General features: G+C 39.2%; 1 protein-coding gene across 1 annotated transcript; it reads left to right on the plus strand.

Annotated features, from left to right (window-relative positions):
- Window positions 1–828: 828 nt before the first annotated feature.
- LOC139145120 (sodium- and chloride-dependent GABA transporter ine-like) lies at window positions 829–17,967 on the plus strand. Its single transcript, XM_070716078.1, has 13 exons — window positions 829–1,161; window positions 7,660–7,794; window positions 8,485–8,716; window positions 10,161–10,293; window positions 10,972–11,106; window positions 12,145–12,248; window positions 12,432–12,562; window positions 13,289–13,401; window positions 13,558–13,698; window positions 14,056–14,155; window positions 14,599–14,699; window positions 16,137–16,304; window positions 16,574–17,967. The coding sequence occupies exons 1-13, from the start codon at window positions 909–911 to the stop codon at window positions 16,739–16,741; spliced, it is 1,914 nt and encodes a 637-aa protein (XP_070572179.1). The 5' UTR covers window positions 829–908; the 3' UTR covers window positions 16,742–17,967.
- The last annotated feature ends 265 nt before the right edge of the window (window positions 17,968–18,232 follow it).

The raw sequence follows: 18,232 nt of genomic DNA on the forward strand, positions 1-18,232 counted from the left end.
GCAATTTTTAACTTCATTTCCATAGACAACTCATGTCCATGGACATTGTATAAAGTAAACTTTATCGGAGTGGTTCGCCAAAGGCAGCCCTCCGGTTAAGAGGGTCATGGGCCATTACGTAAAGTCAACTTTATTCTAGTGGGCCACCAAAGGTGGCACGCCGGTAAAGAGGGTCGATCATGGCTATTGCATAAAGTAGACTTTACTGGACAGGGCCGCTGAAGGCGCGCGGCCATTACCATTATTCAGTGCGTGATCCCAGGGGTCCCTCAAAAATGTTTCTAATACAAGCCGCGGCTTCAATTGGGATTTTACGGTAAGATTGCCGTGGGGTATTACATAAAGTCAATTTATTGTAGTGGGCCGCCGGAGGCGGCCCGCCAGTAAAGAGGGTCAATCATGGCCATCGCATGAAGTAAACCTAATTGGAGTGGGCCACCAAAGGCGTCTGCCCGTTAAGAGGGTCATGGGTAATACATAATGTATATTTATTGTAGTGGGCCGCCGAAGGCGGCCCGCCGGTAAAGAGGGTCGATCATGGCCATGGCATAAAGTGAACTTTATTGTTGGTATTATGTTTTTGAAAATGTGGTGACCCCCTTTCCTACCAGTGAAAAAGCGATGACCCCCCCCCCTTTGCGGATTCCAAAATTATGATGACCCCCCCCTGGATTTTGCCGCCCCCCCCCCGGCCGTAAAAACTGAACGGTACCTAAGTGGTAGATCAGAAAAGAATTGTAGAAATCGTAAAGTCCGAATATCTGTCCCCGAGGCGCATTCTACCCTAAGGTACACGCATATACGTAACGTTATCTGCTATCTTATCATTGTTTGGCATCAGTAAAGCAACTTGAACAAGAAGCAAGTGTCAGCAAGCCTGACTCGGATTCCTAAAGTTCACAATAATTATGGACGACTCGGATAAAGACACAGGCGTAGCAAATGGGTACGAGAATGGTGGTTACAACGACTCTCATGAAAACAGCAAAGGAATGGAGGAAAGCACAATGGCAAGTGTAGAAGACGAGACAAAGGTTGAAGAGCCAGAAGAGCGTGACACCTGGGGAAAGAAGGTTGATTTTATTCTCGCGTGTGTTGGATACGCCGTAGGCTTGGGTAACGTCTGGAGATTTCCGTATCTCGCCTACAAAAGCGGCGGAGGTAATAAGTTAAACTGTACAAATTTACATTCGTTTTCGCATTTCCCCTGTCTTTCATATCAGATTTATGCTTGTTTGCATGATGTTAAATATTTTACCCTTTGACCCCGGGCACTTGTTATAGCTGTATGCTCTATGGAGTCGGTTCTTGACCCTCGATTCTTATACTAAGGTTTGTAATACGTTCGAGGCAACATCGACTTCCTAGGTGCATTTTCACCTCTGTCAAACTTTCATCTACAAGGAACAGTCTATCAAATACACTGATGTGCGGAGGGACTGTTGATGATGGGACAGGAAAGGCGATGCTGTTGGAATGCCCCCCCCCCCCCCCCCAGCTATAGATAAAATAGCAAACGTGGGAATCAAAGTAATATACAAGTAAAATTACGGGGGGAAAACTGCAAAAGAATAGATGTTCCGTCATCGTAGTAATACAAGAAGCGCGATCGTTGCCAGTCTTGTAGCTCTGCGTGGCAGGGCTGTGTGTTACCGGCGTTACGACCGTATGATGATCCTTGATGATCGAGGACAACCGCTTTATCAAAGAGCCATGCCCTGCAGCTGCGCACTACAACTCCTCTGTAGATAAAAGCGTTTGCCCGGGACCCTGAATGCAAACAATACGAATGCTTATATAAGCGAAGAAGATATAGTTTCAAAGAACACGCCTGCTTTATACGACATATTCTCTGAAGTTTCTCGTCATCTGAAACCTTAACTCCTTCTACACGTGTAAAAGCACAGTCACCTGTGGTCTATTCCGCTCTGCGTCTATGCGCTCCGTAGACGTGACGGCCGCGGTGTGTACATACACTTGTGATCTATTCCACTCTCGTACTATACGCCCCACAGACGTGTGTACATATGCCTTCTCAGGTATGTGTATACACGTCTATGGGGCGTATAGTCCGAGAGCGGAATAGATTACATGGGACTGTGGTAAAAGTATTTGAGTTTGTGAGAAGGGGACCTAGATTTCACGTTGACGGTGGCTCATCAGCTTTTTGCGATGAATATCCAGTATGACTGCTTCTAATGTATGGATGCATGCTGCTCTAGCATATTAAGATTGTCGTCTGATAATAAGCGACTGGCCATGTTCTTCGGCTTGGGGTGGATTATTTTGTCGGAACATCAACAAGTGACTGACCCTCCCATCATGGAGAAACAAAGAGGGCTGAGCCCCTCTCCATTCTAACTTTCGAAAACAGGGTGCCCCCTACCGAGCCAAGGAAACGAAAAAGGATTATATATATATATATATATATATATATATATATATATATATATATATATATATATATATATATATATTATATATATATATATATATATATATTATATTATATTATATGTATATATATATACATATATTTATTATATGTATATATATATATATATATATATATATATATATATATATATATATATATATATATATATATATATATATATATAACATTCTGTTTTACTGACATTGTTGACATGTTAGTCACAGTATAGGAATTTTAACGTGGAGAATTAGAGAATTGTTAGCTTCATAAGGTCAATTTCTTGTCTTGGAACCTTAAACTGTGAATATCTCATCTTAAAGGGACAAAGTCGGCCATTTTTTCATGAATTTTGTTTGATACGAGACACTATTTTGTTTGACATGCTGAAAGATAAGAATGGATGACCATGCATATATTCGACCCCGGTTTTAGACAAATTAAATAAAACCATCGCAAGAAAGAATAAATGGTCATTACCATTAATTCATTTTCGCGATGGTTTCATTTTATCGTGTCTAAAAGCGGGGTCGAATATATACATGGTCACCCATTCATGAGCATCTTTCAAACAATATAAAATAGTGTCTCGTATCAAACAAAATCCATGAAAAAATGGCCGACTTTGTCCCTTTAAATGAGATGTGACTGTTTTTCTTTCTTTCTGTGCATAACCAGGTGTCCAGATCTGTTGTACATAGATTGATGTCAATCTCTATTACCAGAATAAAAGAAAGAACAGCAGTGAATCAAAAACGTCATGCAATGCATGGGTAATTAGCCATCATTGCAAATGCTAATGAACCCACGCTTGCTCACTGGAAGTTTTTTTCTCATTTGTTGGAATAATAGCTTAATATTCAAGGGTCAATAGCTGTATCTTCTGACAATGTTCAGGATTTTTATTCTGCATATTAACGACAGAAATGCTCTGACATCAGTTTTTAAACACATCTGTATAAAGTGTTGTGTAATATTGCCAATGCATGAATTTTGGTCTGGACTGAAAATTCACATTTTGCCTATACAAATGCAGGCTATTTCAACAATCTTAACAGTATACGCATTGAAACATTCCTCCGACTCTTTCTCTATCATGGTAGACCCTCACAGAGCAAAATTGTGATAAAAAGGTTCGGAGAGTACAAGACAGTGTGGTTGACAATACAGAAGAAAAGTAACAAATAAGTTGTATTGTCATCAATTACAGCTACTAACCCGTAAAGTACAATTAAGACAAGATCAGTTTAAATTTATCGTTTCATGATAATTGAGTTATATGCATTTAAAATCTCTGAAACCACAATTTAAAAGTTGCCTTGTACTAGCTTCCAAGGTATAAATATGGACTTTTCTATTATCTGCTGTGATTTTGCCTGTTATTTTTTTATGACAGGTTCAGAAACTTCTAAAAAAATTATACTGGCGTTATATCCGGCATGTCTTTATGGTATTTGAGATAAGATGACCCAAAGGTAGTTAGCCAACTCTGGGTTTACTTAGGTCAACGCTGCCTTGGTTTGGAAGAGCTTAAGTAAATGTTCAGACAGGTTGCTATACTTTTGAATTATTGGTCAAATTGCATGTGGACTAGGCGTGATTACTGTACATGAGATAAAACGACCTCTGTGGATAACCTTTCAGAAACAATGCAGTTTTAGTGTCTTTCCTTTCTTCTACTGATTGTTTTACTGTCAAATTGTGTAATAATGGTTAGAATTTTCATAATTCTGAAAAATTGGATAAGCATTGGGATGTCTCGTGGAGGGAATCGCCTTGAACTTCAATTCACGGTAGTATGATCGACGGGTTACGATTTCTGGACGGGTGGGTGCATGGGGACTTGTTATTTGTGTGTGTGTTGGGGGGGGGGGGGTTAAATCGTTTTGATACATAGCGAAAAAAGATGGTTACTACACCTGGACACCTGGACAACGGACCTAGGGTGGTCACGCTGGGTCGCCCGCATGTTTACACACCATATATAGATTCTTACTTCAAACACAAAGTAACGCCAAAGGTCAGGAAGGTAAAAAATGACAAACGGTACCATTTATAATGGTGTAAGATTTCAGTGTACACGTTTTTTTATGCTAACAATAGGAGCCATAGAAGTCGCAGATATCGCTACAATATCGCTACACAACGATTGGTTAATGTTTGACTTTAATATGGATGTGGGGTTCATTTTAAATATAATGCAAAGTGTCGATAGAAGTTCTTTAAATGTTCACTTTGCACATATTTTACTTTTTTAACTTAAAATCATCACCTGATAGCTTTGAGTACGTTGTATTCGGAGTTAAAACTACACCGCGGTCTATATACTTCACCAATCTTTGAAGCTGCTTGACTACATGACAAAGATTAGTTACATTGGCGATACCTGGAACAGTGCTGCATATATGATTGAATGATGATGTAATTTGACGACAAAACGTGCTTCCATATGCAAATATGGCTGAAACATCTGGACAGTCAAAATGGACCTATCCTGGTTTCGCATGTCAGATTGAAAACTTGAATAGAATCTTTTTTACTTTTAATCTTAAGACAAAGCAGTTAACTTGACGTTATGCCAACCTGAAATAAACTTGATTTTCAGTCCTGGCAAAGGGAAGAATTTCATAAGTACAATTCATAGTCAATTTTGAGCAATTGGAGTTTAATTTTGCATTATCAAGCGTAACTATGATTGAAAGGTAGCAAAACCAACCACGTCCAAAGTTAATTTAATTACTCCAAATATTGCTACGTCTGTGGTGATTTTGCGTAACTTTAATATATTGTAGTAATTTTTGCCAGTTTTATATTTTACTAATACTTATGGCAATTTCTTGATGTAATTAAAACAAAATATTTAGAATGGTATCATATTCTTCAAAAGAATGAGTAATCTGAAGAACAGTTTACCAGATTCATCCATGTTTTCAAATATTAAATTAATATCGCCATATTGTTCTCATTAATTTGCGTTTGACTCTGCTTTTATCACAAGACCAAACATTAAAATTTGGTGCTTATATAACAATTTGCTTGTTACAAGATAATTCAGCTGTTTATGGAGCTAAGACCGACTTTATTCGTGTTAAACATCTTTCATCCGTACGACTCATAAATTTCGCCCCCCTGTTCAAAGTCTTTGACAGATGTTTGTCACACCGGGACACCGTGGCTGATAGTTAAAATTCTAGCATGAAAACCGCTCGGATTAACCACTTACCGCCCATTGTAAAGGGTCCCATATTTGCTACCTTACTCTGATTTCAGTACTGTGTAGTGATGAACGCATCGCTTCGATTCTGCTGAATATAAGTCATTCAAAGTGCAACATGTCGCTAATATTTTCTCACCCTTCAACAAAAGTTCTGAGAACAGGTGTCATCTTCCACAGGACGACAGTGTTCTCAGCTCTTAATAAACCTATTCATGTCGTCCACAAAAGATTGGCATACTCTGAGCAATGAATGATATACTGTTTATGATAGCGCCGAAGGAGTACGCCCAAGACGTTGTCGACAACTTCATAAGGGTTTACAATGTTTGTCTAGCACTAACATCTACCGCCTACGTTTACAACTTGATGTCTTGTTATAGTTTGCGAAGCAGTGCCGTAGTTTACAATTTTTCTCCTAATCCCAGCCGGCGAAAATGCTGTTAAAGCCGTCCAATTTCGCCGGCTGCCGGCTTGTAACGGAAAACAATGAATAACTCGTCGGCTATCAGAACTTTGTCTTCATCATGTTTGAGTTTAAAGATATAATATCTCTGTAACTTTGTGGTTTGTACCGGTGATTGTGTCCTCCAATTATTTGCAAGTCATTTTCGTGGCGGAAGTGTCGTATCAGTGCGGGTTAGAAGGCTGATGACTCACCATGACTCAAGAAAGCTGATGACTCACCATGACTCAGGGAAAATAAGCAAAATGCTGATTAAAGGTATACTGTCACCTGTTCCAATTTTGCCACAGTTACCATGGAAAGAGAAAATCTAACCAATCACAGATTTTAAACGGGCGGTCGCTTTTTTAAAAAAGCGCCCTCACATGGGCATTTTGAATACCAAGGAACGCCCCTTTTACTATATATGGGCATATTTAGATTACAGGTGACTGTATACCTTTAATCAAGCAGTGTCAAGTGAATCAAAGCGAAATAAATCACAGTCACATGGGAAAGATGTCGATTTCGTCATGTAAATGTAGTTATAGTCAGTGACATGACCGTTAAATGCAAACAACCAAAGCCGTCTACTAACTGTTAACAGTTACAAATGACTAAAAGTTTGATGGACAGTAATTTTGTAAAACCTAGGGTAACAAAAATGTTGAATACTAAATGTAATTAGAGCGTTGATTGGCAAAATATTTGAGTTGCCAGAACGATCAGGTGAACATGTGAACGCCGACTTTCCACATTATATGTATACGTTAAACTTTCTTTCCAACATTCCCAACATTCTGCAAAACAGTTTAAAATGTATAAGAGTAAAAAAGGTTGATAGTAATGTATGTGGGCTTTGTGGCAGTGTTGAAACACAGAAGCTCATGTTCTGGAACTATGCCAGACTCGAACATTTTGGATGAAAGTAACTGACCTGACTCATGAAAAGAAAAAGGTCAAAATTGAATTGAGTTTCCATTTCTTACTGGACAGAAAACAAATATGTAAGCAATTGTATCAACCACGTTCTTGATATTGATACGGATATAATGTACAAAACATGGCTGGTTGCCAAAGAAGGAACACTGATATCTTTAAAACATTGCGTAAAATATTTTGCTTTTTTGAAGTAAGAGTTGATCTGTAGAATAAGAATTGGACATAACATAAATAGTGACTCTGCGAGAAACAAACGGTTGGACTAGCTTTTATTTTGACTGTCAAACGTGTGTTAACTTTGATTTTTTTCTTGTTGTGTTGTGTATTTATTTGAGAAAGAAGAAGAAGAAGCTATCTGTACCGCTGGTTGAATCATTTTTGTTGTCAGTGATATGTTTACAATACTCTAACAATCGTGAAGAAATTGTTTCACGGCCACGCCTCTATCGTGGACTACTCACAAGCTAACGAAATGATACTAACTCCACGGTTTTGGCATTGGTTGTCTACTGCCGGGGATGTAACACAAGTTATTTAACGACAATGCGTCGATCGACTACACACATGCTATCATGATGATTTATAAAAACCCTTTGCTTATTGTAGAAATGTTCTTTTTTGCAGGTGCCTTCCTTATTCCATATTTCATAATGTTGATTTTTGTGGGCATACCTTTGCTGTACATGGAGTTAGCTCTGGGGCAGTACATCCGTCTGGGCCCTGTGGGGTCGTTCAAGAAGGCTGCACCACTGTTAAAAGGTAAGGAAAATAATCACAACGCGATTCAATGGATAGATGCTATTTTAGATTTTATTTTCTTAAATATGTTGCTTATATCTGATTCTTCATTTATTTCCAACACATTTGTAGATGAAGTGATATGCCAAACCATTCTAATTAAATCATCGGATTCAGGTTATCTAGCGCGCACTTGCATTTATTTTAACTCATAGCTCCAGTAGCTGTAACTTTTGATGCATATTCCATTCTTTCTCTTCTGTTTGCAAATTCACTTTCTTTTTTCCACTCCCAAAATCATGTCGAAGTGCCCAGGACTTAACTCGTCTGCACAAACTTTGCGTTCGTGATGAACGATGATATTGTTGGCGTCTGGATTTTAGTCCGAACAGTTTATTTGTCAAGATAATAACACATTGTGTAAAATGCTTTCTATTTGCATGTCTGATACTTTGTATGCAATCACCTTTAGGGAGGATAATAAAACTAGTTTACATAGAATAAAAGTAATGAAAATACCAAAATATGTTACCGACCTAAGATTAGTAGGTTTTGAAAATGTGCCACTGATGAAATAACCATTTTACCTCCATTTCATATCCTCCGGTCACTCCACTTAGCCTAAACCATACTCAGGGCCCAAGTCACAGGAGAAGGTGAGACTTTTTTGAGAATCTCGCAGGAATGAAAAACTTGTTTGTCGCTGTTTAGGTACTGGAGTTGCCGCAGTGATGTTATCCTTCTTGCTGTGTACGTACTACAACGTCATCATGGCGTGGGCTTTGTTCTATCTCTGCTCATCGTTCATCAGTCCGCTACCCTACGGTACGTGTGGAAATTGGTGGAACACGGATAACTGCTTTTCGTACGAGGACCTTGAAGGGCTAGGCGAAAACGACACCAGGCCGAACAACAGTGTTTCTCCAACGGAAGAATTCTACAAGTAGATATGTCTTCTTGTCATTTAGTTTTTGGTCAATTGACAGCAAGATAAATTAAGGCTAGTGTAATCAGCGGCTATAGGGAAGCTAGCTAATATTCCCAAAAAATCTTTCAAAATTGCAGCAATTATCGCTAAGCTTATACTTCAGACTTCATTTTGATAGGTACATAACCTAAACGACATAACTAACTTTAAGAATACCGCCAATTTTAGCAACCATCATCCAAGCTCTCTGTTTAACAATCGCAGTAAGATTCCAAACCATTTCTCAACATCCCATTCTGATGCTCATAAACATTCGATTTAAATTCAAAGCAAAACCTAATCCGAACACATGCTTGCAAATGGGCGGTGTTCTAAAATGGCTGCCAAGGACGCTTGATCACTCTGATAGAATGTTTCCGTCATTAGCAAAGGTGTATCACTGCCCCCAAATCGAAAGTATTGTCAGTTTCTCTACATGGGCACTAGCTCTATAAGTTGTCGATAAAAGTTTAGTCTACGGGTAAAAATATGTTAAAAAACTTGTGTTCCCGGCTTACACTTTGACATAAAATCGTAACTTCAAGTGTAGTATACCGGTCCTGTTTTGATACAGCTCTCATCAGTTTTGATGTCACATTTTATGCTTGGCATATAGTGCGCCCCGGGGACAGTTCTTGGACATTTTTACAGTACTTCCTTGATCCGCTTCTTGTTTTATTTTTTGTGAAATCTGTGGAGTAAATAACGTTTTCACCACCTTTTCCTCCGTGATGATCAAAATCTCCATTACGTACCTCCATTCTGAGGCAAACAGCTGCCATGTTTTTGCATTTCAAATATAGGTAAATTCTATGTAATTTTATTCTCTTCTCTTGTGCTAGAATTTGCACAGTGACTCCGGACACTTTTCTCGATTATAAGAGCATAGGCTGAAGTTTCTTTCAGGAAAGTTAGCAAGACTGGAAAAGCAAAAGTGTAAAAGCGGTGACGTCGATCACAGCTCTTTATATTTCTTTGCGGCACAAATTTGTAGAACATGCCAGTATAGACGTCTTTCAAAGGGAGAAAGACAAGTTGTCTACCGATTACTACCGAATACAAAGTGACATGATCATAACACTGCAAAAACAGATTCTGCAATTTTTAACGCAAAAAGAGAGTAAAGATAGAAATCCTTGCGAGATTACTCTGACTCTTGCCAACATTTCTCAATACAGCGTCACGTACTTGGTAGGTTTAGACAGTTTCCAGAAATATACAACATTCAAAGAACCATATACATTTTTTATTAGTACTCTACTGCTTGAGGAAAGTCAATTCATGCATAACGATTTTGTGCATTGTCGTCGTAATTTTCTCAGATTGTCATTCCTTTCATGTCCCTAGTATTTGAAAATACCTGCATGCGTCGTCAAAAGTTAACGATCTAAAATGAGCTTTGATCTATGTCTGACTTTAGTTACAGAGTGTTACAGATGACTGACGGGATTGAGAATTTCGGGACGCTGGTATGGGAATTGTTACTGTTACTGATCGTTGCCTGGGTTGTCGTCTATCTGTCAATCTGGAAAGGTGTAAAATTAATGGGCAAAGTAAGTCTATTGGCAGTGAGAGACAGACAGACAGACAGACAGACAGACAGACAGACAGACGGACAGACAGACAGACAGACATACATACAGACAGGGACAGACAGACTGAGAGACAGAGACAGACAGACAGACAGACAGGGAGACACAAACAGACAGACAGGGACAGAGAGTGGCAGAGATGCTTCCCTCGGCTTAGAATGCTTTTCAGAAATGAGACGAACGACCGAGATAGGCAGACACAGGCAGACCTACTGAGAGTGACACATGGAGACAGTGACTGATTGAGAGACAGAACGAGTTGAGAGAAGGCGAGATAGCGATACGCGTACGACTTACTAGTAATATGATATACGATGTACGATATCATGTATTTTATAATCGGTACATAGATACATAGATAGATACATAGATAGATACATACACACACATACATACATACATACATACATACATACATACATACATACATACATACATACATACATACATACATACATACACACACATACATACATACATACATACATACATACATACATACATACATACATACATACATACATACATACGCACGTACATACGTACATAGAGATACATTATAATTTTATGACGTTCCTCAATTAGGATTACACATTCCTCTTAAAATCGAGTAACGTCCAAGCTATTGTCATCTTGCAGATAGTCTATTTCACAGCTACTTTCCCTTATTTCGTGTTGATTTCGTTGCTTATCTACGCCTGTACTTTGCCCGGTGCCGGAGATGGAATCAAATTCTTCTTTGTCCCGGACTGGGAGTTGCTGCTGGATCCTGCGGTGAGAAAAAACTTATATGTTTCCCCGCTGGTATTGGATGTTTTTCGAGTGCTGTCTCAGTGTTTCGTCCATGATGGCTCAATAGTCGGGATTTCCCCCTTTACCAGAAAATTAGGGGGTTTTCACCTGTTCATGTTCATCCCCCACACCCCTGTCTAGTTGAAATAATGCTGTCACTGTGGCACTTTTCCCTCAGTACGTAATATTTCCAAAAGTTTTCCGAAGGAAATCGCTCTTTGGAAGTGACACCCTCTCAACTAAAGAGGTGTTTATTCGAATGACAGAATACAAAACCAGTAGAAATCTACTTACATGTATATTATAATTATATAACTGCAAGGACGTAGAATTTTGTCCATTAAGATATTTGCTCAAAAGTAAAACATTTTGAGTAACAACTGTAAGAGGTAAATGCCATAGCTATCCCTACCGGCACAATAGAATAATCGTCAAATATTATTAATTTTATCATACCAGTGTATTGATGGCGTAAATAAAACGATCTGATTGGACGAGACGTGAAAATAACCGTGCTATATTCGCGATGTAGCACGGTTGGCACACGCGCGATCTCTCGGCAAGAGCAAATATTCTTTTTTTTTTGAGCTTCTATATACGGCAGAATTTCAATATACTATTATGATATAATTGCGATAAACCACACCCAGCGACGGTATACCACTTGGTTTCTACCGGTTCACTTTATATATGCACTTGCTATCGCTCGTGCATATATGTCGCGAACTGGTCAAAATCTCGTGGTATACCGTCGCTGGGTGTGGTTTATTGCTCAAATATTATAACGCTTGTTGTCTTTATGCTTCCAAGTCTTTTCGATTTACCCCCGGTTTAGCTCTGGCGGGGGTATGGTACCGCTGGCAAGTTACACATTTTGAGGTAAGACTGTCAATGGACAAGTTGGTGGTACGTTGACAGCTCATTTCCTGATCAGGGTTAAGATTTAGCCGGATTAATTCATAATTAGAATAATGTTGTTTTTTTTCTTTCGTTTGGCAATCTATCAATTAACCCTGATAGGTGTGGACTGCTGCGGCTGCGCAGAACTTCAACTCGATTGGCATCGGCTTCGGTTCGCTCATAGCGATGTCCAGTTACAATAAATTCAACAACAACATCCTTGTGTAAGTAAATAGTTTGAGAAAAAAACAGCACAGATCGCAACTCATGTCAAATCCAGGGGAGAGAGAGAGAGAGAGAGAGAGAGAGAGAGAGAGAGAGAGAGAGAGAGAGAGAGAGAGAGAGAGAGAGAGAGAGCGAGAGATATCAGGGAGTAAATTGCTAAGCCAAACATCTTTACATTTCAGAGACACACTCACCGTTTCACTGATCAACGCCGCGACAAGTTTACTCGCGGCCAGCACAATATTTGCTATTCTTGGCTACATGGCGTTCATAGCGGGTCCAGACACAACGGTCGATGACGTCGTTACTGATGGTAAGTCCTAATATCAGGAAGAGCGCACACTCAGAGAATGCACGCAGTCAAATGATGTTGTAAATTGATTAAAAGAACAAAGGTACGGGAAGGATGTACTTTTTAAATAGCGAAGAATGTAATATCAGAGCAAGTCAACATTGAATGCGCAAAATTAATACAGATCGTTGGCGCATTTCAAGCTGGCAATATCGCGAAGTGTACGAATCAAGATCAGTGCTAAGTACCCTGGTCAAGTTCAACCCGACCAAACAAGTTGTAGAACACTGATTCTAGATTTTATCACCTTTGAATATTTTGTCAATGTCAACTTGAATTCGAAAAAAGTGCTGAACTAAAATTAGTCCGGTGAATTGACCTTGAGGGGCTTCTGCCAATATGTTACGTTGGAATCTAGTAAGCTTTTTAAGGCTATAGCCACCTTTTTCCATCCGAAGATGTGGACAGAATTGAGCAAATTTCATGAGTTTAAATTTACCAAGCTACCATGCCACTGGTGTTATACATTTTATACAACAGTCTGAATGGGCAGTTTCGTGCAAACACGCAACAGTCGCTCAATCACGTGATGGGGACTATGGTGCACCGAACAATAATTGGACTGAATAATTGGACTGAAATATCGTACACAAAATTAGGACACAACAGCTTACAGCTATCATTCAAATTACTGTCATCCCATTTCTAAAGGAATCATCTGACGTCAGCACTCCATATTTTTTTCAGGTCCTGGCTTAGTGTTTGTGGCAGTCCCGACTGCATTTCCCGAGATGCCCGGCAGTAATATTTGGTCTTTTATGTTCTTCTTCATGGTTTGCTGTCTTGCCATCGACAGTCAGGTCAGCATTTTCACTTTCTTTGACTGAATCGAACCTCCTCTCAATTTGGATTTTGCTGGCTCTGAAACGTCATCAGCAATTCCCCCCACAGTTTAAAATCCTTCAGCGTGCTGTTCTCAGATACCGCTATATACCTATAATATATCTCTCTTTCAGTTCGCGATGACGGAAGTTGTTGTGACGACGTTGATGGACGAATTTCCACAGTTGGTGAAGAAGTATTTACGTCGAAAGGAGCTGCTGGTGCTCTGTGTCGTTCTTGTCGCTTTTGCCATCGGTCTACCAACCATATTTGAAGTAAGAAAGAGTGTGTCGGCATGTTATATTAAAATTCATACAATTGGTATTTTTATCAATATAAAACTCACTTCAAAACATACAAGCATGACGTGTGCCCAAGGCTCAAGTACGAAGTTTGCCATACATCTGCATTTTCCTTTGGAACCACATAATGGTCGTCAATTCTGTAGGCAATGGCATTATTTTAGCGCAAACAGACATTTCTCAGAATCGCTCTTGTAAAAGAACAGTCTCTCTCTCTCTCTCTCTCTCTCTCTCTCTCTCTCTCTCTCTCTCTCTCTCTCTCTCTCTCTCTCTCTCTCTCTCTCTCTCTCTCTCTCTCTCTCTCTCTCTCTCTCTCTCTCTCCCCCCCAGGGTGGTATATACTGGTTCCAGTTATTGGATTGGTATACCGCAATAGTATCTGTGATCATAGTAGCGCTGTTTGAAGTTATCGCCATTTCCTACATCTACGGTAAGTGTTCCGATTCGTTTCTCTTTTCAAATTGTCTGCATGTATGGTAATAGTGAGAGGTTTGTGTATAAGAAGACTCAAATTCAGAGCAGATCAGAATATAAACAGCTAAAGAATATCATAAGGCGAGAACGACTGTACTTTGTTGGTCGTCAAAATGTTTTTGTTACAGTAAAGCCTATTCACTATGAATAAGCTGAGAGAACAGAGCTATAGTATTGAATTGTGAGATAGAAGTCGCGAGGAGGTAAAGAACGGATACGAATCCATCGAAAACGATGATTACAGGTCACATGATGTAAAGACACCAATATGGCGATGAGTTAATTCTTGCTTTTTATATCCTAATTACATTAATTACTACAGTTAACCCGCAATGTTACCTCATGACAGCATAAGAATAAATCTAATTTTTCCGTTATCTTTAATTATCTTGTTAAAAGGTGTCGGTCGGCTTTCACGCAATGTCAGAGAAATGATGGGCGAAAAACCAAACATCTATTTCATCGTCTGCTGGTGGGTGGTATCACCCATATTGTGTTTTGTAAGTAACAATCATTGGTCACTTCATGTTATCTTAACGATTTGGCCTTCAAAACTCGGTCAGTGTTTCTGAAGACAGAATTTGTTTTTAGTAAGATTTGTTGAACCATTCTACAAATAAGTAGATTTTTCTGACGAAGAAGTACAATTAAATGGACCGACAGCATTCAATCTTTCGATACTGCTTCGTGTTACTCGCCGTCAATGGCAAAGTTTACCTGAAAGCCTTTTGTGTTTTGTAGGGGTTTTATACTTTATCTGAGTGTTTGTAAGGTACTTCAAGACATGCAAGGCTTTACAGTCATAGACAGCCATACAAAAATGCTCAAAGTTCTCCATATATCTGCCATTTGTATCATTCGGAAACCATGGAACAACGAATGTCCCTATTGTAAGGATGTGGTCATGACAATAGCGGGGAGTGTAATCACAGACAAATATAGAAACAGACTAGCAACGCGGCATGCCTTTTGTTCCATGGTCGTCTTGGTAGACTATTGCCTTTTCATATTAAAATGAGCTTCAAAGGTGTTAAACTGTTTGGAGACTTTGTTTGTGGTTGATAATTGCACGAGATTATGCGAAAAATACGACGAGATGGCATCAAGCTGCCAGTCGCGTAGCAACCATAGTTACTTTGTGAGCAGGGCAGAAACACTGCTTCACGCCAATCAAAACATAACACGCCAGCAGTTTCATAAACATGTCCTTCCTTGACAAACATGTAAAAGACGGCGTGACTGACCGTAAACCATTGAGTAAAACCAGACAGTATCGATAAAAGACTTCCAAATTTGGTTCAAACTCACTCATTATATATTCATAAAAATATTAGAGGAATTTTTAAAACGGTAAAACTCACTTTCCTGAAGCTCAAAACACTCCCGTTTTCGCCAGCATGCCAATTCCGATCAGCACCATACGACAACAACAACATAAACTTTGCCGAACATACTTTCGCTTAACAATTGGCGAAAATTCGAAAATTACCGAAGGATGCATGGTCAGCACTATTTGGAAAAGAGAGGCAAGAGCTACCTGAGGCGAGGCGAACATGGATGGGTTACGTAACCGCTGTATGCCTTGAACAATACCCGTTGCTAGTCTGTTTCTACATTTGTCTGTGGTGTAAAGTATAAGAAAAAGTTAATTTTCACGGGAGTCGCACAAAATATGATGAAAACATGAAGTGGAGAAGCTTAGATCATTGTTCCCTACTTTATATATGCGAGGGAAAAACGATGAATTTGACTTGTCCTGCTATTTCAAATTCTGCGTGTTCCCTACACTATTAAACACAGGTACACTTGATGCGGACCAGAAATCGCAGTTTCTGTTCACCCGGCAGAAGACAATCAGTCATTATGGTTACCCGAAAAGCTTTTTTTGACAAGTTCACAAATTTTTGAAAAATCTATTTTCAATTTTTCTTTCGCAGATAATCTTTCTTTCAAACTGTGCCTCGTACGAGGTCGTGACGTATGGAGTTTACGAGTATCCTGATTGGGCAGAAGTTCTGGGTTGGATTGTGGCGTCACTATCCATTGTTTGGATTCCTGTCGGCATGCTGCACGCACTTATCACAGCCAACGGAAGCTTTATACAGGTACAAATATCATAACAATATGCTTGGGGACATTTGGGGGAGAAGGGTCGGTGTAATCTGGACACGGGAGCGACAGTTAGAGGCGTACTTGCCAGAATTCTCGAATTTTACAATGTATTATTGGTTTTACGGCGTAGGCAATCACTCAATAGCAATTAGCTCTCCCTTCTGGGACCCAGTCCAGGGGATCAACGCTTGATTCATACTTTGCTCTGAACTTAAGACTAACCTGTTTGTAACGTTTATCTCTCTTTTAATATTATATTCAGAGACTCCGCATGACTCTAAAACCCCAAGTTGATGAGTCTCGATCGGATCTGAATGGTACTACGGACGTGAGCAGTATAGCTTTAGATGGAAAACACAACCACGCCGTAGAGGGCGAGCTTGCGTCATCCGAAAATGTGAACATTCAACTCACAGATATTAAAAGTTGAAACCGACGCTGTCAGACTTGCAACATTTTAACGCAACATACAATCACTGCATTTTTTCAAAGAAGTACTATTTTCCGCGACGTGTGCATTAAATAACTTTATGCTTTCGTCGTGTATAGCGAAGGAAACTTCGAGTACGCTGTTGAGATTACTTTTTTTCACAATTAGTACCTTTTATTGTCTTTTTCCTTGCTCCGCTGTTCTTTGTCTTGTCGGCTCAGTGATCAGAAGTTCGCTTATAGACCGTATTCCATACATCTATCTTACATGAATTTGACTTTGTTACGTATGTTGTGTATATTGTGTGATACGTTTGTTGTTTGTGCTATGCTGTTTTACAGATGATATTGGTTATGTCAATTAATCAATCAACACTTTACTACCCTATTTTGATAAATTTAACATATCATAAATACAGTAAGACTTGTTTTTGGTTTCAAGGGTAATGGGAGACGGGAAAATAGCGAAAGCTTGTCAAGTCCGTTTCCCTAGTCATTTGAATATTAGTCGGCCTTAAAAAGCCATAAAGTTATCATTATTAATATTCAATATGAACCAAAACAGAAAAAGAATCCCCTGGTCTTGAGGGCAGTGTGTCAAGAAGAAAACTCGCCTGACATGTACGTTATCATAATAAACCCGATTAAAGTAAATATACACACATGTGATTCAAAAGAATATACGAATAAATACACGTTTTGTAAGAACAGCTGAATGTAATTGCCGTGATAAGTCTACATGCCTGTTGAAAGGTGATTGCCAAGCTAGGGGTGCCATTTACAAGACCAAAGTCTCAACAGGAATCAAGATAGGGAAGTTTTATATGGGTCTCGCGAATAACACCTTCAATCCTTCGTGCAGTCCTACCGCAGCAAAAACTACGAGAATAGCACTGGTTTATCGAATTTTTATCTGTCGGTTATAGCCAGAGCATCAAGTCACGCCAACGGTAGAACACAGGCAAACGATTGAATCTTTGCCTACCAGAAAAAAAAATGCGACTTCAATAATCAATGCTGGTAAATCTGCGCTGTTAAACGTTCTCAATTGACATCGTCCAAAAAGAAATGAGAGTGAAGACGTAAGGAAAATTTAGCTCTGTCAGTCTGAGGATTGCAGGATGCTTGAAGCTTAAGTAACAGGCATTACTACTTTGTACCTGAAGTAATTTGTATCATTATTTAAACTATCTTCTTTTTGCATCGAGCACTGTAATTTCCCGCAAGTATGTCATATTGTCTACATATATTTTCGCTCATCCACGGACATTTTGAAATAAAATGATTGAGACATTTGAGGAGATTTAATCTCATTTACTGTATAAAAATATAATGTAAGTTTTCAGTGCCCACTTTGGATGCCACGCGAATTATTGAACCATGCGGTCTTTCGTTAATGCCTAGTCATCTATCTATTCGTGCCTGTCACCACACTGATTCTCCGAGTTATCCGCACGTGAGTCGATGAAACAAGGGCAAAGCAAGCAAGAAA

Source organism: Ptychodera flava, chromosome 12 (assembly GCF_041260155.1).
Source record: "Ptychodera flava strain L36383 chromosome 12, AS_Pfla_20210202, whole genome shotgun sequence".
Taxonomy (NCBI): Eukaryota; Metazoa; Hemichordata; class Enteropneusta; family Ptychoderidae; genus Ptychodera; species Ptychodera flava.